The sequence below is a fragment of the Mustela nivalis genome (genome assembly GCF_964662115.1).
Source record: "Mustela nivalis genome assembly, chromosome: 18".
In the NCBI taxonomy this organism is placed as follows: Eukaryota; Metazoa; Chordata; class Mammalia; order Carnivora; family Mustelidae; genus Mustela; species Mustela nivalis.
In genome coordinates, this window is record NC_139037.1 from 6,380,329 (window position 1) to 6,399,051 (window position 18,723).

At 55.7% G+C, this 18,723-nt stretch overlaps 1 protein-coding gene across 1 annotated transcript in view; it reads right to left on the reverse strand.

Moving 5' to 3' along the window:
• CMIP (c-Maf inducing protein) overlaps window positions 1-18,723 on the reverse strand; it is a 224,224-nt gene that overhangs the window by 39,383 nt on the left and 166,118 nt on the right. The window contains exons 4-7 of the mRNA XM_082712026.1: window positions 12,409-12,570; window positions 7,836-7,877; window positions 2,691-2,753; window positions 87-167 (exon numbers count right to left, since the gene is read on the reverse strand). Of these exons, the coding sequence (XP_082568152.1) occupies window positions 87-167; window positions 2,691-2,753; window positions 7,836-7,877; window positions 12,409-12,570 (348 nt within the window). The remainder of the gene's footprint in view (window positions 1-86; window positions 168-2,690; window positions 2,754-7,835; window positions 7,878-12,408; window positions 12,571-18,723) is intronic.

Below are 18,723 nucleotides of genomic sequence, written 5' to 3' on the forward strand. Positions count from 1 at the left end.
CCCCGTCCTCCACGTTTTGGTGAATGGCGAAAGGCTGGGGAGAAGGGAGAGGCCGGCCTTGCAGCCTGGGCGTCAGGGGGACTCACCATGTTATGCTTGAGGATTCTCTGGACCACGGGAGTGAACACTTCGATGACCACCATGGACCGAGGCCGCTCTCTGCAGTGCTGGGGAGACAGAAGGGCATGGTCAGCACCGAGCCTGGCAGGTTTCAGCCAGAGCTGAACGGGCCCCTGGAAGTCCGGGCCTCGCCCGTGGCTCTGAGACTGTGGGGACGCCTGGGGGCTCCGTTGGTGAAACATCTGCCCTGGGCTCAGTCATGGTCCCAGGACCCTGGGACCGAGTCCCACATCAGGCTCCCTGCTCAGCGGGGACTCTGTCTCTCCCTTGCCTCTCTTCCAGTACTTCCTCTCTCTCTAATTCAGTCTCTAAAGATTAAGTCAAACCTGTAAAAAAAAAAAAATGAATAAAGGGAGAGTTTATCAGCGGATACAGGCAGGTGCCCACCGGGACGGGTCCCGACACCTTGCAGCACTGAGATGCAGAGCACGTGGTCTAACCGAGGAGTCTCTGGAAAACAGTGCAGGAATGCCAGGAGTTCCGTGTCCGGACACCAGAATCTCGGAAGTCCTGTGGCTTTCCAGCCGTTGCTTTGATAGGCCGACAGCAGCCCACAGGCCGTCAGATGCACCTCACCGTACTTCACTTCCTCAGCAGGTTGTGTTTTCCAAGGCCTTCGGGTGGAACAGATAAGGCCCCACCAGGCCAACACATTTAGAACCTGCCGGGGCCTGAAGGCGCGGAGTTTCTAACCCCTGCATGAGGACCCTAGACTTGGGAGAGCAGGGATCAGGGCTTTCCTGGGAAATCTAAGATCAAAGAACTTTCCTCGATCTGAGTGTCCTGGTTTGGAGAACCGGCAGGCAAGGCTGCCAGGCGTGTGGAGTGAGCTGGCCCGAGGTGGACCCAGAGGGGGCGGCTTCGTTCCCCTCAAGCTCTCCTCTCTGGACAGGCCGCCTGAGGGTAAGGCACGGAAGCTGGGACTCAGACCCTCCCAGAGGGGAAACAGCCTGAAGGCTCACGGACCCCCTAGGCTCGGACCCCTCCCTCCAAAGGACGGGGCAGCCTTCTATTTCTATAAGGAAATGCCAAAAAGAATGATTTCTTCTACATCATGAGTTTTCAAACCGTGCTACCAGGAACCCCCCGGTATGACTGACTTTGAACAAAGGTCCACTGTTTTAGAACAAGAGTTTGAGAACCATGAAATCTGGGAGAAACCATACAGCTTGAGAGGAGGACAAGGAGCAGATGAGGATTAAATCAGACAAATTACTGAGAGAGGAGATGACCTGCTGGGACAGGTAAGGGAGGAGGACCCCAAGCATATGGGGGGACCTATGACCCCACTCCGTGTGGGGAATGGCGCCCCCTGGTGCCAGGGGCCAAGAAGGCCCATATTTCAGTTGTCTAGTCTCACCAAGGCCCCAGGGAGGAGGGGGCCTCCACTGAGCATGGAAGCCGGACACTTTCACACGCACATACGCCTGCAGGCCCAGCTCGACGCCCAGGTGCTCGCCTGCTTGGCCCGGAAGGCACACACTGCCGTGTGCCCAGACGCGCGCACCGAGAAGGCACCCGTGCGCTCTGCGCTGGCAGGCCGGGCCCGCCCACTGCTCTGTGAGTTGCCAGAAATGGTGTCCTGATGGAGAGACCGGGCCAAAGGGGCTAACACGACCCTGTGTCCGGAGTCTCAGAGCTCCCACCCCTGACAGACACAGGGAGAGCATCTCTCTGAGTGGGGGGCAGAGGCACTAAGGGCATCACAGCCCCCTTTCCTCCAGAAACCACAGGGCTCTCCGGGGGCCTGCTTCGCCAGGCCACATGCTCGGCTCACTGGCGGATGGAGTCCACACCGCCCACCAGGGACAGCGGCGAGGAAGGAGCCGGCGAGGAAAGGAGCATGAGTCGGAGTGAGTCAGCAGGTGTGAAAGCAGAGAGTGCTGGGGTAGCAGCAAACCTAGGCCCTGCGTCTCTCCAAGGACATCATATCATTACATAAAAAAAAGGAAAAAAAAAAAAAGAAAAAAAATCACACAGCAAAGAACAAAACAGGACTGCATGCTGGCTCAGCCCCCAGGCTGCTGAAGTGTGTTTTCAGAGCGAGGGAGGGCTGGTCCCCAATGTGCCCTGGGCACGGTCCGTGTAAATCCCACTGCAAGCCTGGCTCTGGGTCCCCTGGAGCGGATGGCCTGCTCTGCGGCTCCTCCCAGCTAACCTGGCATCCCTGGCCTGCTTTCCCTATTCAGGAAAAGCCCCACGGCTGTGCCCCACTGTGGGCCAGCCGGTGCTCAGACGAGCCTTGGCTAATAATAACCCAGCTCTGACGTCAGGAACCCAGAAAATCTGCTACAAATTTCTCCCAAGACAGCTACAAAGATATTCCAAGGAAAAGCTGGACGTTCCTCCCTGACCCACTGGTTTGGATCCTGGGCCTCACTTATCACCTGCCTGGCAGAGAGAGAGCTGTGTGTCTAAGAGCAGGCTGCCTGACCTGCCTTCTGGCTCGGTCCGGGGCCCTCACCCAGGTCAGGGAAGCCTGGGTTTTCGGCAAATTATGCAAAGCCAACCCCCAGCATGCCCACAAACCTGCCTCTTGCAAACACAGCCCCATTTCAATCAGGTCATACCTTGCAGAAGAATTCACAGAGATCTGGTGGTGGATGGTTGTTTTCCAGCAAAGGAGCAATCGCCTGAAAGACAACAAGCAAAGGTGAGCTGGAACCTCCAGAAAGGAGTCCTAGCTGGGGGCTCGTGGCTGGTACAAGCTCCACGCTAATCTCCAGGAAAACGCACACGGGTGTGAGTATGTGCGACCTCAGGGACTCCACAACCTGCTGCCGTCCAGCCACGTCCCCCTTGGAGCAACAGGGAAGGAAAGGATCCGGGTTCTAAGCCCAGGTCCTGGGGCAGAGTCCCGGGTGCGGGTTCTAGCCCTGGCACTCACGACAGCCTAACCGCTAGAACGAGTTATTTCCTCTCTCTTAACACCCGAGTTCCCACCCGGAAAGCGGAGCAGAGACTGCGGAGGAGCAGGAGGGAGGGTGCCCGGCCTTGCCCTGTTACCATCTGGGGCCCGTTGCTCCTGTCCCATGCGGGATGTTTAGCAGTGACCTTGTTCTCAACCCAATGGATGCCAGCAGCAAGCCTCAGCCGGGTGTGATGACCGAGAAGCCCCCTGACGCGCTTATTTAACGTTAAAGCAGGTGCCTCGAGTTCATGTGTCTCCAAGCCTTCTGAGGCTCACCGTACAGTTCTTACGGTTCCCCCTGCCATTCCCGTACAAGGATCCGAATGATGTCTGATTCTTATTTTTCTTCCCCTTTCATACTTTGAATGATTTTGCTAAACTTCAAATTCAAATAAAATATGTAAACAACTGAAATGTGTCCAGACATCGCCCAATGCCTCACAGGGGACGAAACTGCACCCAACCGAGGCCCTCTGGTATGAAGTTTGAAATAGGGCCAGCTCTCCGTGAATGTTAGTTACTGGATGGTTAGTACCTATGCGAAGTCCGCTCACTTTCCTGTTTGCCACACTGTGCACAAGATTAACCAAGAGGAGACCCAGGACCCTGCACCAAGACCACTGGGCTGTGTTACCTGTGTGAGCAACTCAACCTCTCTGGACATTAGTCTTCTAGCTTATAAAATGGGGAGAACTAGAGTGTCTTTGGGAGGATTTGAAAAGAGAGAACTGTAGAAGCTTTGGAGTCTCAGCCTCAAGATAAGCCCACTGCCACCATCACGGGGGGTAGGGACTGTCTTGGGCAGTACTGGGCACAGCGGTAAGGGGTAGTGATTTGGCCTGACTCCCAGGAGGGCTCTGTGAGGACATGCTCTCCCCATCACTGACTCCCAGGGCTCAGAGCCTGCTGCTCAATTTCAGAGGGTCTCCGTGACCTGTTCCCTGCAGCGATGCCTTTGGATATGGCTAGGGATCTCTCAGCAAGGCCTTCCGCTGGGCTTGGGACCATCAGGGAAAGGAAGCCTCACCAGGGGCCAAGAAGACACGACGTCACTTATGCGAATGCGCTTCTGTGGAGGAGGAAGCCAGTGACACTGAGGCTGTGGTCTGGAGCCCCTCCAAGCCAGGTGCCCAACAGTCCAGGGTCTTACCTGTCCAGGGTGGCAGCACCCAGCACGGTAGCCGCTGGCGCAGGCAACCCTTCCGATTTTAACAGTTAAGAAATAAATGAGATAAAATAAAAAATGTGGTTCCTCCACTGCACAAACCACATTTCCAGTGCTCAGGGGTCCCACGAAGCCAGTAGTCACTGTGCCAGGTGAAGCAGACAGAGAACACCCCCCACACCCAGCTCCAAGGAGGGGCCACGTGCAGGGCTGAGCCCCCCACTCGTGCCGGGCCCCTCGTCCTCGAGAATGAGTCACAGAATTAAGGAGTGGGAAGGACTGAAGTGCCCAGAGTGGGCGTGGGGCGGGGGCTCTGTCCTTCCACAGGATTAGCTCACTGGGGCCTCAGGACAACTCAGTGAGGTCAAGCGGGAGTTACTCCCATTTGTACAGTAGAAGAGACAGAGGGTCAGGGAGGTTACAAGGCCTGCCCTGGTCGAACAGTTATGATCATTTTAAAGGTATGACTAATAAAAGGAGCTTATATTTCTGTGGGCTCTTTCTATAAGCCCAGTCCCCCGTGGAGAATGTCTAAAGCGCTGGCTCACTGAGCCCTCCCGGGAGCCCTGTAAGAAAGGCACCGTTGTCACACACATTTCATAGATGAGGAGAGTGGGTCTTCATATGCCAAGTTAGTTGAAAATGACTAAAAAGTTAACTAACAGCTAACCAGAAGTTAGCTGAATGGCCATCTGGTTAGATAAAAATATTCTAGAGCCAGTAGAAAGTATGTGGAGGGCCAGCAGTCCCCAGCCAGGGTTGACCTTGCTTCCAGGGGCTGCTGGCATGTCTGGAGACATATATATATATTTTTTCCCACCCTCCCCTGGAGACATATTTTTGATCATCACGATGGGGAAGGGCTATTGGCACTCGGTGGGCTGAGGCAGAGATGGTGCTCAACGTTCTACCGTGGCCAGGACAGGCCCTCCAGAAGGAATGATTCACCCCCAAATGCCCAGGTAGTGAGGCTGGAAACCGAGGGGCAGAGAGGCATGGAGAGACTTGAAATTATCCCCCCAAGACACGGTACATGAAAAAATCAACATACAACAGCCCATCTAGGCTCGCATCGTTAATGCTGAAAACAGAAAATAGAAACACAAGCTCACCCACGTGGGGTTGTCACCGCCCGAAAACCGCCAGGGCCTTTCTCTGAAGAGGACACTGGGATGGGGTGAAATCCTTTCCTTTCTGTCTTTATTCTAATGAAATTATTTTCATAGAATACTTGCAAAAGCATTTTTAAAGAACATCTTAAAGGTATTTTCAATACAATAAAACTAAAGCTCTCCCATCAGTTGCCCAAGGTCCCAGCTCGTGTGGGGTGGGCCCCAGGTCTGCACCAGCTCCAAACGTGAGCTCACATTGAACTTCAGGGTGAAGGCCACCCTCTTCCCCAGCATACGAATGGCGGCTGCGGTCTGAGCACTGGGGGCCAGGGACGTGCTGGCTGTTACCAGCCAACAACCACCTATGGCACAGACAGATGCCCGACCCCAGACGGACCGAATCCAACCAACTCAAGTTACTTGTGAAAGTGTTTCTGAAAAAATAAGCACGTTAAAAACATACAACGCCCCGCTGGGAGAAGACTAACTGCTGGAAGTCAAATCGGATCATGTCATCTCTGGGCAGAGAGGAGGCTTCCCAGTGATGACAAGGGCACTGGTAACCCAGAGCACTGACGGGGAGGAGGTTGTACGGAGCAGGGCTGAGAGGCAGACCTCAGATTCTGAGACCTCAAATTCTCTGTTCTCAGGCATGTCTGCTGAGTGCGCAAGCTCAGCCCACCCCAGTGAAGGGGTCAGCCCCACAGAATTCGCTGGAAGAAAGCAGCCTGGATTGCTCAGACCAAAATTCCTTTCCCAGGCTCATCCCTGGTCCAAAGCCCTTACCCTTCTTCCAGGGCTGAAGAGCACGGGGGGCGGGGGGGGGGGGGACCCACAGGTAGCGCCAGAAGGGAGAGGAAGATGCTAACTCCTTTCTGGCACCCATGTCCCCGACTGCTTCTCCACCAGCCAGTCCCACTGCTCTGCCTTTCCCAGGCTGGGCCTTCTCCCTGGACTGCCTTGCCCTAGAGCACTCCTACCCCTCCTTTAAGATCCAGTTTGCTCACCTCCACCTGGAAGCCCTCTTCCCAGAACCCTCACTGGCAGAGGATGCTGGGAATCTGCCCTCTGTGCTCCCCTAACACTCCAAACAAGTCTCAAGCCCTGACCGTGTTCTTTCCTGATTAGCTGCCGACCTGCCCCGTTCTTCTAGCACACAGTGAACCTCCCAGTAGCAGCCCTAGGTCTGTGCAACAGAGACTAGTGTTTGGCACATACCTGTCCTCAAGTCAACAAGCGCTTGCTACATGAATTTATTAACTAATAGTGTACCAGGGAAAGGTGGTGGCGGGGAGTGGGGGCACGCAGGTTGACAATCCCCCTGTTCTGGCGACAGAGGGCACAGTGTGGTCAGGGTGCAGCAAGGGGGAGAAAACCTTCCGTGTTTTTAGCAAATTCCCAGGGAGCCTCTAGTACGTGCCAGACACTGGAAGTGGGGCTCCATGGAAGCTGCTGCCTTTGCTCCCCATGACAACACCTCCTTTTGTACCCACCAGACCCAGCTGGGGTGAGAAGGGTGATCCTCCAGGCTGGGCTTGCCAGGGCCAAGTGCGTGGGCCCAAGAAACCTTCATTCAGCTCAGAGGGGAACAGATCCTGGCATCTTGCCCTTGTTTCAAAGGCTGTAGCCAGAGGACCTCTGGGGCAGGTGAATGTCCCTTCTGGGCACATAAGGCTTTGCTTCTCACTTCCATCTCCAGCTCTGCCTCCCTACTTCCCACATCCTTGAACTTTATACTCTAGCGATGCTGAAGCTTCCAAGATATCCCACGTTGTTTTACATCTCTATGCCTATTTTGTTTCTTCTCTCTGGAATGCCTTTACTCTGTTTTGCCATCTGGCAAACCCCTATTGATCCTTCAAAACCCAGTTCAGACATCACTGCCTCCAGGAAGCACCATGCCTTCTTTCCCAGGCAAGCTGATCACTCTCCTCTCTACACCACATGCCTCTGTTTTTACAGTGATACCATTTATCTTCCTACAACAGAAGATAAACTCCGTGGGAGCGGGGCCTGTCTTTCACATTTCAGAGCTTAAATCCCCCAGGAAGCTATCTGACTCCCAAGATGCTTTCACCATAGTCAAGTCCCAGAAAATAGGACCTCACTTTGTGTATCAGAGAGAATTAAATCCAGGTTCTATAGGTGGATTAATCAGGAGGCATGTCCTGGGGCCAGAAGGAGAATGCTGACCTCTCGGCTAATAGGGTTTTGCCTCCGAATAAATAAATCCTATGCTCTGTGCCATCTCCTGCCTTCAACTCCCCCCACAGCACTCAGGAAGGAGGATGCAATGAAGGCACATTCGCTGCAAACCTCAAAGACAGATCATCTTCTCTCCCCTCCCCCGTCAATTGGGGCCCTGAAATGCGCAAAGGCAGAAGGCAGACGGTCCGGCTCGACAGGACAGACCGGGCTCGGTCGCCATGCTGGTGGGCGCACCGGCGCTTCGAGAAGTCACTCAGACCGGGGCAGGGACCGTGGCACCGGGAGAGGGACAGAGGGCGAGGAATCTCAAGAGACTTACCACAATGATGTTCTCATGCTCCTGGGTAGTCAAGTTTGTGTTCTAAGGGATTGAGTGGAGAGTACCGAGGAAGACAAGACAAAACAAAACAAAACACAAAACCACAATATTAATCAAACGGATGTTTGCATCTCGAAGGTCCAAACAGTTTAAAATGCTCCCAGCTTCTCAGAGTGCAGGTGTTGCCTTTTCCTAATCAAGCAGATCAGAAAACCCCCAAGGCTCGGCCAGGAAGGAAGAAAAGTATGACTTGGGGGGGGGGGGGTGTCAGTAGGCGGGGCGGGGGGGTGTGTGTGACGACACTGGGATTCGAGTCCCAGTTTCACCCCTTGGGAGTTATGTGACCTTGGACCAGTCCCTCCTCATTGGTGAGACTCAGTTTTTCCTTCCATAAATGGGGCTCCTCCATTCAGATGGGGCTTAACCCCATGCTCCCTGCCGGTCACAGGGTTCACGGAAAACACGGAAAGATACAGACTTTAGAATCCTGACTGCGTGCCAGGCTGTCTTTCAGGCACAGCACATAGAGGATTTCAGTGATTCTCATCCTGACTGGGTTCCCACGGAAGAATGGTGTTCTGTGAGCCCAACATGTTTTAGCTAAATTCAAATTCTAGCAATTAGCTTGCAGAAATAATAGTAAGTTGAATGGATTAAATTTGTTTCATTTTTCGGGCTTTTTTTCCTCCTCAATCTGGAATTTCCTCACCCAGTGGGTACCTATTACCACTCTCCTGTGAAGACATGGCTGAGGAAAGGCAAGAACACATGAGAAACGAGAAATCATGGGAAAACCCAGAAACGGTCACTATCGTCTTCTCTGCTAGTTTCGTGCTGTGCTCTGCTTTGTCTGGGTGTCTCAGTGGGCACGGGCTCTCCCTGGTCTCCATTCCGATCTCCTGACAGAGTCACATCTGTCCCCTCACCGGACAGTCACCTGGCCAGCTGGTCAGTTCCTGGGTTCCCGGAAGAGCCCGACCCTGTTTGCCACCTGCCATCGGGCTTCAGGAGCGTCAGGATATCTAACGAGTTTACAACCCACCGAAGCCAGAGCGGGGCCAGGGGGCTGTGAACACGGCTCTGTCTGGCCGCCCGAGGCGGGAGGATGGCCACAGAACCCGGGCCAGTGTCTGTGCTCCTCCTGTCCCCAGGCTCCCATGGAGACAGCCTGGCCCTCAGCGCTTGAATCCAGGAGCATGTGGAAGGGAGAAGGATGTTTCTTAGATTCCCAAGGCTTTTTCTTTTTCTGGACGTTGGTAGTGCTTAAGGAGCCCGTTTGTGGCTGATGATTAAACGTCCGTGATTTTCCTGATGGAAGCTTTGGTCTTGCCTTACGAACGATGACAAGCTCGCTATGCCTCAAGCCGGGAGCACCCGCTTCCTCCCCACAGCGCTTCTCCTACCTTCCCATCGCCAGGTGAGCTACCTGAGCCTCATGAGGTCCAGCTGCGTGCCCGGCGCACAGGGAAGAGAGGGTGGAGTAGGGGTTTGACCCCCTCCGTCCTGATGCCAAAACCTGCATCTCCAACCACTGACCCCGGTGCTCGGCCCAAGCAAGGGGTGCTTCTATTTCTCAGGCTGCGGCGGGCAGCTCTGCAGGGCCCTCCGGGTCCTCGCCGCACCTGTGCCCTTCCCACGAAGAGCCTGTGGCAAGCACAGATGCCAAGTCCTCTGTCCCCATCGCGGGCGGCAGCCTGTGCCATTCTGCAGGGACACTTCTCTCCACCAAGGCCATTTTCCGCCCTGGTGGGTAGAGCTCACTAACAGCCAGGGCATCACAGAGGACGTGGGAACCCGAAACTGAGTGGCCACTCCACAAAGGCCCGGGAGGCCAGGGAGGCAGCTGTGCTTGGCCAGCGGACGGACAGTCCTTCCTCGGAACCAAGAGTCCCTCCTCCCCATCTCTTACTCCTTCCTCCGGATCCTGCCCACTTTCCGGATGGTTTGGGGACCCCTGGAGCCTCCTTGAAGGGGACCCCAGGAACAACCTGAGTAAAAAGAACAGACAAATCATCTAGCCCCTACAGCCTCAACAGGAAAGGGCAAGGAGAGGGATTTGTTTGTTTTTCCACCCATCACCCTAGACCCTGCAGCTGAGAGTGCTTAAGGTCAAAATCACAGCCATCTCCCATGACAACAAGAATGTGATCATTTATCAAGTGCTCCCTGTGTATCAGGCACAGGGCCAGGCGCCTTGTCTGTATGAGAGCACTGGGAAAGGGGTGCTCGTCTTCACTGCACCTCGCAGATGAGAACAGTGCCGAGAGACCTAGTAAACTGTCCAAGGCCAGTTAGTGCCTGAAGAACCAGGCCCTTGTGCTTCTACAACACCTGTTCTCAACCACCAAGTCCCACACAGCTGGGCACCCCCCCAACCCCGGGCTAGAAAGTCACTACCAATTTATGCCACATCTGTGCAAAACAGCGTGAGCTTTCCTAAAGGCAGACCTGGGTGTGGATCCCGGCCCACCACTGATGCAACAGACCCCTGGGCAAGTGACAGCTGCTCCAAGCCTCTGTCTACCCATCTGTACACGTTCGGACTCACCTCGCAGGGTACCTGGAGATCAGCTCTAAATGCCAAAGCAGTGGTCACAGAGCATGTGTGTCACTCAGAGAGGCGCTAAGCCCTCCTCGAGGGGTTGCTGCCTGGGCTGCAGTCCCAGCTCTGTCCCTTCGCAAATAGCAGCGCTTGCGTGTCACCGTGAGTGATGCTGACTCATTGCCTGACACACAGTAGGCACACAGCAGATGCAAGCTGCTTCCTTTTTTCTTTTTCCTTTAAATGCTTTTATCTTTCCACACTAGTGCTTGTGGATCCAATGATTTTTAAAACTTTGACCTGAGAAATGGTGCAAAGGCCCGGGGGCACATGGTCTATGAAACATGTAAGATGAAAATAAATGCTGCCAGTGGTTGGCAACTGTGTCCACCTGCCACCTTCCCCGTCATCCTGACAGTGAGCCTGATCTAATGATGGTGTGGCGGTGGGGTGGGGACTAGTGGGCAGAAGGGGTGGACGGCTGGCCCTGCAGTGAGAGCGAGGGAGCCCTAAGGTGAAATTTCCAGTCCCACCGCCTGCTCAGCATGTTGCTCAGTGTCTCGGGGCCTCAGTTTCCTCGTCTGTATAATGCAGACAGCAGGCCCAGCTCTCTAAGGCAGGTGTACTACCCGAGACGTTGTGTGCACGGCCCATGATACCTGCTGGCACACAGCTGGTATCACTGATGGTGAGCCCCCAGCCTGGCCTTGGGCTGGGAAGCCAGGATAGAATATTGGGTATACAGCATCTGGCCTGGTCTCAAATTCTAGACCTTGACTGTGATTCATTTCAAAGCCCGAGTCTTTGCTCTGCTGTGAAATGAAGCGGTCTCACACCTGAGGGCATGGCCTCTGCTCCCCGTAGCTGTCTTTACCACCCACCTTCTACTTCTTGCCCCACTTCCTCTAGGGCAAGGGACCCTCTATGCAGCAGACATGGAAGGCCTGGGCAGTTTCTAGGACTGAGTGACAGCAATCAGCCTGGGTCCCCGGAGGAAGGGCTGGTTTTAGGTGGCAAGGAGCTGGTGCAGACTCTGAGGGGGCATCTAGCAGCTAGCTACCCCAGGACCTGGGCGTGCCAGGAGAGCAGGGGCCCGTCCCAGGGGAGGGGGACAGAAGCATCACTCTGCTGGCCATGCGGAGTTTAAATCAGGAGTCATCAACACCACGGTCTCCGGGGGCCAGGCAGGCAAACAAACGAGGCAAGCCTTAGTGTTTGGGAAGCGCGGAGAAGGTGGCTGAGACAGAGTCAAGAGCGCGCTTCCCAGCAGCCGTCACCTCCTCACAAGCAGCGGGACTGACATGGATCGAGCCCCCTTGCTCCTGCCGGTCTCCCTGCGGGCACATGGGCTCCAGGAGGACAGGGGCTCATCTTCATCCCCAAGCCCAGCACAGCGTCCAGCGCAGCCCAGGCCCTAGTGTGGAGCTGCTCGGCAAAGCACAGCCCAGTCAGCTGCGAGCCGCTGATGGATTCGCCGCGGCTGTGCGGGTGGTCGGGGTGCTGCGGGCAGAAGCCGTCGCGGCCTGGGCCCCTGGAGCCCATGCAGGCCAGGGCAGTGGGAGGACAGAGACGGGCAGGGATGGCGGGCCCCAATGCCAAGGGGCAGGGAGGAAGCGCAGTCTGGAGGTCTGGGGGTGTCACAGCTGTTCTCCAGCTTGGGGAGGCGCTGGGAAATTCTGAAATTCACTGCTACCATCATGACCACAAGCCCAGCCTCAGGTCCATGACCCGTCCCCGCACACAGGGTAGTGGGGCATGGCAGGGCGGCAGCAACAGCCCCTTCGCCCCTGCCTCGCCCCCGGGGCGGCTCAGCTGCAGCACTGGGGACAAGACTCCTCCTGGGCTCTCTCAGGCTGCGGGGGGCACCGCTCAGCTCCTTGGGCAATGGGGAGACAGCACCCACGTGGGTCCAGTTCTGCCGCCGGGTACGGCACTGTGCTCAGCAGAGGGAAAGGAAAAGAACTTGGGTGTGTGTGTGTGTGTGTGTGTGTGTGTACACGCACGCAAAACCCAGAAGGAGGAATGTCTTACCTCTGAGAGCAGTTTCGAGACGATTTCCAGCGGGGCTTGGTTGATGGAGTCATCCTGTAGGGGGGACGTGAGGGCCATGTCCACCAGAGTTCGGATCTCCTTCAACACAACTTCCCAACGGCTTGGGTTACTCAGGACTTTCTTGTATTTGTAAATCTTTTTCTGGTCGGGAGAGAGGAGACACGAACATGTTATTGACACGCTGATGGCGGAAGACGCCAGACGATCAAGAAACAGACGCATCAGGACCTGTAAGCCCCGAAGAACGGCCGCTGTGGACCACTCCCTCCCCGTGAAGAACGGACTCCCAAAGAAAGGAATCGTCCTGCCCAGAGTCACAGGCTGTGCCTACAAAGAACCAGGCCTCCGGACGCTAGCCGAGAAACCTTCACACTGCTCCCAACAACTTCAAAAAAGAACGAAGAGGTTTCTCTCAGATCACAGCTGCCAAACGTACTCCCTAAGCACTGACACAGTCAGAGCAGGTGCCTTCAAGGGTCCACAGAAGAGCTTCCTTGAGTTGGAGGCTTTTCTCATCCCCGTCCTATGAGGCTCCCCTGGAGAGCGGAATCCAGTTAAGAAAAAGGACAGGCAGGCTTGGGGCCAGGAATTCAACTCTGGCCAAGTGGTGACAAGCCCCGAGGCCCCAGGAAGCGCGAAGGCGGTCCCGGTTTCTGCCCGGCGAGTAAGACAGCGCTCTCACCTTTGTTCGGGGCCGCGTCCAGGGCTGGAAAGCACTGGGGCGAGGGCTGTGGGCTCCTGCGCTGTGAGGCAGAGTTCCGCCTCTCTGACATCATGGAAACAGCAGCCCTCGGAAGGCGGAGGTCCCAGCCAAGCTCCCTCCCGGCCCTCCAGCTGCCTGCCCCATGGCTGCCCTGGCTGGCTTGGGAGACTCCCACCGGCTGAACTCCTTCATTAAATGCTCTGCTCCCCAGGGAAAACCCAAGTTTAGTGTCACCGTGCCAGCAGCCAGCTGGGGTGACAAGTCGCAATCTTTGAGCCAGAGTCTCACTGAGGGAGTGGAGAGGGAGGAGGTCAGGGTCCCCCGCCAGCCGCTGAGGCTGCCGGGGTCTCCGGGACCACCGAGTTTCTGAGTTCGGAGTCACAAAGTGGTCTTGGAACCCAGGGTGTTTGAGGAATTATCTGGGGGGGACCGTCCTTGTCAACCTTAGTTAATTGCTGGGTGAGGCCTCACAGCGGAACACAAGAGAGACTCTGGAGTCAGGCCCGGTTCTTGCTGTGAAGCCTATCTCCTTCTGAGCCTCAGTTTCCTCCTCTATAAACCAGGCAGCCTCTTTCAGGGTGGGACCTTCACAAATGCTGGAGCCCTGTAGCCACTCTCCGTACAGAGCCACATTAGAAGGCAGAGGCCGAACAGAGACCCTGGCAACAAAGAAGGAAGCCAGATTCTTAACCCGTCTCTTTGGAGAGACTTTACAATGATGAGGCGGACCCCCGCAGCCATGCAAGCAGGACCCCACTGTCCACCTCCTGTTCATTCCCAAACTCTACGAGTTTCCACTCTCTCGCTCGCTAACCAGGCCCCATCACTACCACTGTCACACAGTAGCTGACTCACACTGAAGTCTGTTTCCCCTCACCAACCCAGATCTTTTAAAATTTTTATTTATTTAAGAGAGTGAGCACCAGTTGGGGTGGGTGGGGGGGTGTGCAGAGGGGAAAGCAGGCTCCCCACGGAGCAGGGAGCCCAACGCAACATGGGGCTCAATCCCAGGGCCTGGGGATCATGTTCTGAGCCGAAAGCAGACACTTAACCGAATGAATCACCCACATGCCCCAAGTCCTGATCTTTCTTATGGAAATCAGTGTAGCTCCTCCGCCTTTCACCTGCTGGCTAGCCTGCCCACACCCAGGACAGCCCCTTCATGCTCCCTCTCAGTCTGGCTGTGCTCTGACAGCCACCATCCCTCATCAAGAATGGGAACGAGACAAGTCCCCTTCGGAGGGGTAGCAGGGCGGAGGAGACAAGTGGGGGAAGTGGAGACAGCACCATTCTCTTCAGGCAGGGGAGCGGAAGCGCCAGAAACATTGACTTGCCCGCCATTTTAGATCCTCTCAGGCCTGGGAGACACACACACCAAGCTTTGTCAAGAGAGGGTGTTCCATGAACAGGGACTACATGGTCAGTGGGGGCGATCATGACGATGAGGATGTGTTGAGCCCCATGAATTTCACCACAAGACACACCCACTTCCCTGAGGCCGCCCTGGGCCGGGGAGGCCGGTGAGCAACCCCAGTCCTGTCCCCACAGCCAGGAGCACGGCCCCCTCCACGCTGCCCAGCCTGTGCCAACAGACTGCCCGAAGTCTAACACCATGGGGACACTTCCCAAGGCGAAGCCGACCGTTCCCAGAAGATGCATCCTCCTTTGAGTCCTGGCACGGTGGTTTTGTTCCATACCCAGAGAATTGCTTTATCGTTAAATGACTGCGGAACAGCCACAGAAATGGGCCGTGTATTAAGCCCCAAAGAAAACCACATGATTCGCACCCATGTCTCCCCACAGTAGATTCCAGAGTGGCATACGGTCTGGGCCGTGAAAGCCCTATCTACTGATCAGCTGCAAGTTGTTTACCTTTGAAGGAATAATGACTTCATTCTTTTTGTGAAAATGATGCCTGCTCGTTGTAAGAAATCTGAACCACGCTGGAAAGCACAAAGGAGAGGGTGAGTGAAAAAAGACCTCAAAAATCCCACAACCTAGAAATAGCTGTCATTAATCTTTGGTGAACATGTTCCACCCAACCCGAACTGAAACTTTGCCAAATACAGTCAGCGCGTCGTGGGGTGGGGCGCACGCCCTCACACAGTGGGGAGGGGCGTGAGTGCTGTGGTCCTAAGCTCTCTGGGCTCAGACATCCCCGAGACTCTGAGGCAGCAAGGTCCAGGCAAAAGGACCCAGAGGGCGGCATCAGTCTCAGCGCTCACCTACGCACCCCTCCTTACAGGGGAAGAACAACAGCTCTCTTGCGAGCACCCAAGCCCCTGCTTAACAGACCTCCCCAGGACCAGTGGGTATATTCAAAACCAGAAGGTCCCAGGGCTGTGCCAAGGGCCAACGCACAATGAGCACAAACTATGCACCAGGCACCCCGCTGAGCACTTCTGAGCATCATCTTGTTCCATCCTTAAGGTAACCCCGGAGCTGGGGACCTGCTACAGGCTAAGAGTCCCCAGAATAGACCCTAAGACAAAAACCCATGTGTAAACGGTTTCTTCATTTGTGAGGCTATGTAGGACACATCAGTGCAGGGTGGAGGAGGAGAAGAGAAGGCAGTTAGTGACGGGGCAGGAGAGGGGACGGGGACCATTAACGGGGCCCCACCAAGCATTATGACTGGGCCACCATGGAGCCGGCTGTGAATCCCATGGGGGACTCGAGGAGACCGTGAATCCCACCCCCCGCCACCCCCAGGGAGTGAGGAAGCTGCAGCATTTACCCACCAACTCCCTGTACACGGCCATACTTCCACTGCCCTGTGTCCAGGACAAAGCACTCCCGTAGCTGGAAAAGAACATGGCCCCAGGCAATGCCATGTGGTCCCAGTGAGCCGAGTGGCTGAGGGCCCGTCTGTAACGTCTACTACCAGCCTCTTGTGTCCCATTTACGCATAGGACTCTCACGGCCAGAGAGGTAACCTGACTTGACCAAGGTCTCACAGCTACAAAGGGACAATTCAGGAGTTAGACTGGCTCTGGTTCATTCCAGAGGTGTCTCTCTATCACATCTGTCGGGGCTGGTGCAGACAGCGGGGAGGAAGGGTAGACCTGTCGAGAGGCACGGTGATGGAGGGGGCCCGGGTGGCACGCGGTGAGGGCTGGGACGAGTCCACAGACTCAGAGAGCTGGAGGTCAGGCACCCGCGGTGGAGGCGCTTCGGGAAGCTCTAGTAGGAGCAGCAGGTGGACCGGCCATGGTGATCATGGTGGGGGCAGGGAGGAGAGGCTGCTGGCTCCCACGAGAGGCTCTAAGGTCTGGGACAGGGCAGCCAACAGGGCAGAGGGAGGCCTGCGCAGGACTGCCTTGGGTGACAGATTAGCAGGTTTCATCCCAAGAACTCTGATGAGCTCATCTGGTGTTGAATCACCACGGGGCTAGGATGCGGACGCCTCGGGAGCCTGGCCCTTGGTTTTGCAGGATCGTCCTGTCAGTGGGCCCCTTCACCGGGTGGGATGGGTGACCTCTTGCCATGTTCAGCGTGGACTCCATAGGCCACTGGATTCTTTCAGCAGGGCCATGAGGGGCTTAAAGCAGGGGTTGGCAAAGTGCGGGAGGATGCCAAGCCCAGACCCTTGCTTCACTTCGTGCAAGGAAGCCAAGAATGTTCTTAGGGGTTGTGAAGCAGAAAACCCCAAAGAGGGGCACCTGGGTGGTTCAGTCGTTAGGTGTTTGCCTTCAGCTCGGGTCATGATCCCAGGGTCCCAGGATCAAGCCCTGCATCGGGCTCCCTGCTCTGCAGGAAGCCTGCTTCTCCCTCTCCCACTCCCCCTGCTTGTGTTGCCTCTCTCGCTACATCTCCCTCTGTCAAATAAATAAATAAATAAATAAATAAATAAATCTTTATAAAAGAAAAAGAACATGGGAGAGAAATCCATTGTGGCCTGCAAAGCTCCAAATATTTGCTATCTGGTCCTTTTAGAGAACCAAAGCAAAGCCAGTCCAGGAGTGAGTATGCAGAGAGCGCTACCCAACATGGCAAGCGGCCAGGGAGACAACGGTTCAGACCAGGAGCAGACACCACTTCACACCACTTCACACCCACCAGGCGGACCGTAACCAATGACCCCGAGTGTCGGTGAGGACCTAGAGGTCTGGGACCTGTGCGCCCTGCCGACGGCCTTGCACGGGAGCACGGCGCCACCCGAGAGCAGTCTGATCGTTACTTCAAGCACGAAGCATACACTTATCACACGATCCAGCAGTCCTTTTCTTAGAAATATGCCCAAGAGAAATAAAACACGGACTCTACCCAGGGGCGAGACACGAACGTCCGTGACCTTGTTCCTAAGAGCCTCAAACTGGAACCAGCCCCCACGTCCACCAGCCGGTGAACAGGTAAGCAAAACGGGTCTGTCCACACAGCGGACTGGTATTTGCAGTAAAAAGGACGCATCTACTCACACGTGCTACGATATGGATGAACCTTAAAGTGTGATGCTAAGTCAAGCAAGCCAGGGGCAAAACACATCTTGTAGGGTTCCTTTCATGAGAGATGTCTAGAAAAGGCAAATTTATAAAGACAGAAAGCGGAACAGTCCCTGCCTGGGGCTGGAGGCGCGGCGGCAGCAGGGATGAAACAGCAGGCGGACACCAGGGCCTCTTTCGGGATGATGGAACCGTTCTGAAACACGATTGCGATAATGGCTGTAACACTCCATGAATTTACTAAAGTCACTGACTTGTACACTTACAATTGGTGGTTTTTAAGGTGTGCAAATCATACTTCAATTATAACGTTTAAGACAAAAATCCCAACCCAGGCAGGCAGAGGAGGACATCGGACAAAAGCAGAGACCGTCCCACTCAGTGGTCAAAACGCAGGTTTGCAATAGGCGACTGCAGTTCAAATCTAAGCTCTGCTTCAACCCTCCACCCGTGCGTGCCGGCATCCACCCACCCACCCGTCCGTCTGTCCATCCCCTACTCAACGTGCCAAGCACTGTGTTCAGCACTGAGGGTCCCCACGACAGCAAAGCAGACAGGCCCCAAGTGCTCGTGGAACTCACGGTCTATCGCTTGTGCTCTGGTGGCCTCCACTGCAATGTGGGGTCAGACTGACGACTGTGCAAGGCTTCTGGGCTCTTCCACGAGATGCCGTCTATAAAGCGCTGAGCCCCACTGCTGGCTGACCAGCAGCTCTCAGTCCTGTCACCTACCAAGTCCTAGGAGTGAGTGGTCCCGAGCAGAGGGAACTTGGGACTCCCGGCTTCTGTGACTAAGCCCCGTCAGCTCCCGAAACAACAGAGCCGGCGGGCAGAGCCTCCCGCCTCCAGCGCGTGCAGCAGACCAGTCACTCCACTGCCATCCTCACTCTCTGCTCGTCAGGGAGGGGACGTTACCTGGGCAACATCCGCCATCTCTCCGGCAACTGCTCCCACGGCAGAGACAACCGCAGACGTCCGGGGTTCTCTAGCCTGGGAGCGCGGAGCCTCTGGGCTCCTCCACGGGAGACAAGCTGTCCCCGGGAGTGTGCCCCTCACGGTGGGGGGGTGGGGGTGTGACTCGGAACGTGCTGGAAGCACGGCTCCCGGTGATGGGGCTGCTCTGCTGGTCGGCGCAGCCTCGGAGGCTCAG